The sequence below is a fragment of the Plasmodium brasilianum genome, chromosome 1 (assembly GCF_023973825.1).
Source record: "Plasmodium brasilianum strain Bolivian I chromosome 1, whole genome shotgun sequence".
In the NCBI taxonomy this organism is placed as follows: Eukaryota; Apicomplexa; class Aconoidasida; order Haemosporida; family Plasmodiidae; genus Plasmodium; species Plasmodium brasilianum.
The window spans coordinates 1350544-1352356 of NC_090114.1; the positions used below are offsets into that span (position 1 = coordinate 1350544).

At 18.5% G+C, this 1813-nt stretch overlaps 1 protein-coding gene across 1 annotated transcript; it reads right to left on the bottom strand.

The window, feature by feature from the left end:
- Nucleotides 1-620: 620 nt before the first annotated feature.
- Nucleotides 621-1572, bottom strand: MKS88_000578 (uncharacterized protein; the record flags this gene model as incomplete). The annotated part of the gene is made up of 2 exons (XM_067216942.1): nt 621-1340; nt 1498-1572. The coding sequence occupies 2 exons, from the start codon at nt 1570-1572 to the stop codon at nt 621-623; spliced, it is 795 nt and encodes a 264-aa protein (XP_067075813.1).
- Between the last annotated feature and the right edge of the window lie 241 nt (nt 1573-1813).

Sequence of the window (1813 nt, forward strand, 5' to 3'; positions counted from 1 at the left end):
ACTTCATGAATTAATATATTTATTTCAGTTGTGCTTAATAAAAATTTAATTATTTATATATATATATATAGCAGTTTTTGATGTCTAATATTAAAAAAAAATAATAAAAAAAATGTAAAATACATTTGTTAATAATAAAAACTATTGTACTACATAAGTTGCATCAATTGTAATTTTATATATTAAATTTATAATATGTATTTTATAATAAAAATTTGCCTAAATCATATAAATACATAATTTATATATATAAAGCGTATATGTTAATTGCAAAAATTAATAAATATCAATAACACAATTTAATGGAAAACAAAAAAAAAAGAAACAAACAAAAAAAAATATATATATATATATATACTAAAATGTAATAATAAATTAGGTCAAAAGTATACATTTTAATACGAAAACAAATATATGATATCGTAAAAATTTATTAATATTAAATACATATCTTTTTACCATTTTGTATCAATATTTATTTTTTTATTATCTATATATGTTAATAAAATTTATATATGTATCAAGGGAATTTTTTAATTATATATTTTCATTAAGTATAACGTATGTTTTTATTGGTTACCTGAAGCACGTTTTTCCTGAAAGAAATGCATATATTATTATTAAGATTTAACTTCATTCCTTCCTAATTTAATTGAATATTTTATAAATTTTACTAGCATATAAACAACGATAAAAATACTTAATAATATAACTAACAAAAATATATCTGTACCCCCATAATTTTCCATAAATTTTATTAAGGTTTCACCCCCGTTCTCATAACTCTCTCCACATAATGCTAAATATAATTCATTGCCAACAAAAGAGGACGATAAAAAAAGTGATATAAATCCAATAATTGAAAGCATCCCTGGTATAACAAATATTAAGGCAATATACTTATATGCTGAACGTTTTAAACTTTTTTTTTGTGTAGGATCTTTACATTGCCTGTAATTATATATATGACTGAATACCTTATATAGTCGTTTTTCAAATACATTATCTATCGTTCTGAACGGTTTACATATAGCACATATCCATTTCTTGAATAATTTGTTGGATGTTTCTGTTAAATTGTTTTTATTCTTAGATTCATTCTTTCCATAATTTTCTGTTTTACTATTATCATCTTCATTTAATGATTGTTGTTTTTCGTAATATATTGATTGAATATTATTTTTAGAATTTTCTGAATCATTATGTCCATTTTCAAATAACATAATATTTAATTCTGCATTTTTTCTTTCCTTATCATTTACTAATTTAAATATATCATTACTTAGATCTAATATACTATCTGTATAATTCTTATTATCTAATGATTTTTGGGAAGTACACTACAAAGAAAATGTATTATTTTTATTGGTTACATGGTGATATATCTATTTAATCACAACGAAAATATTTTGTTGTATGTATAAACATATATTATATTTATATTATATGAAGAAAGAAAAAATATAAAGGAACTTATATGAGATATTATTATTGTACCACACAATTAAAATAAGAACATATCCAAATAAAATTGGAATATGTGAAAATTTTAATTAAAATAAAAGATTTCATTGTTCCATTAATATTTGAATTTTTTAATGTAATAATATATTCAAGTTAATAATAAATTCCTTGTATTTTTACAAGGAGTTAATAGAATAATGTTATTTGTATAACAATTTTATTATATTTTATTTTTAAAAAGTATTAAATTTCAAAAATAATATAGAAATACATAATATAAAAAAGAAATAATAATTTTAAAAATGTTTTAATGAATATTTACTTTAATGTTATTTATAAAAAAAATCAA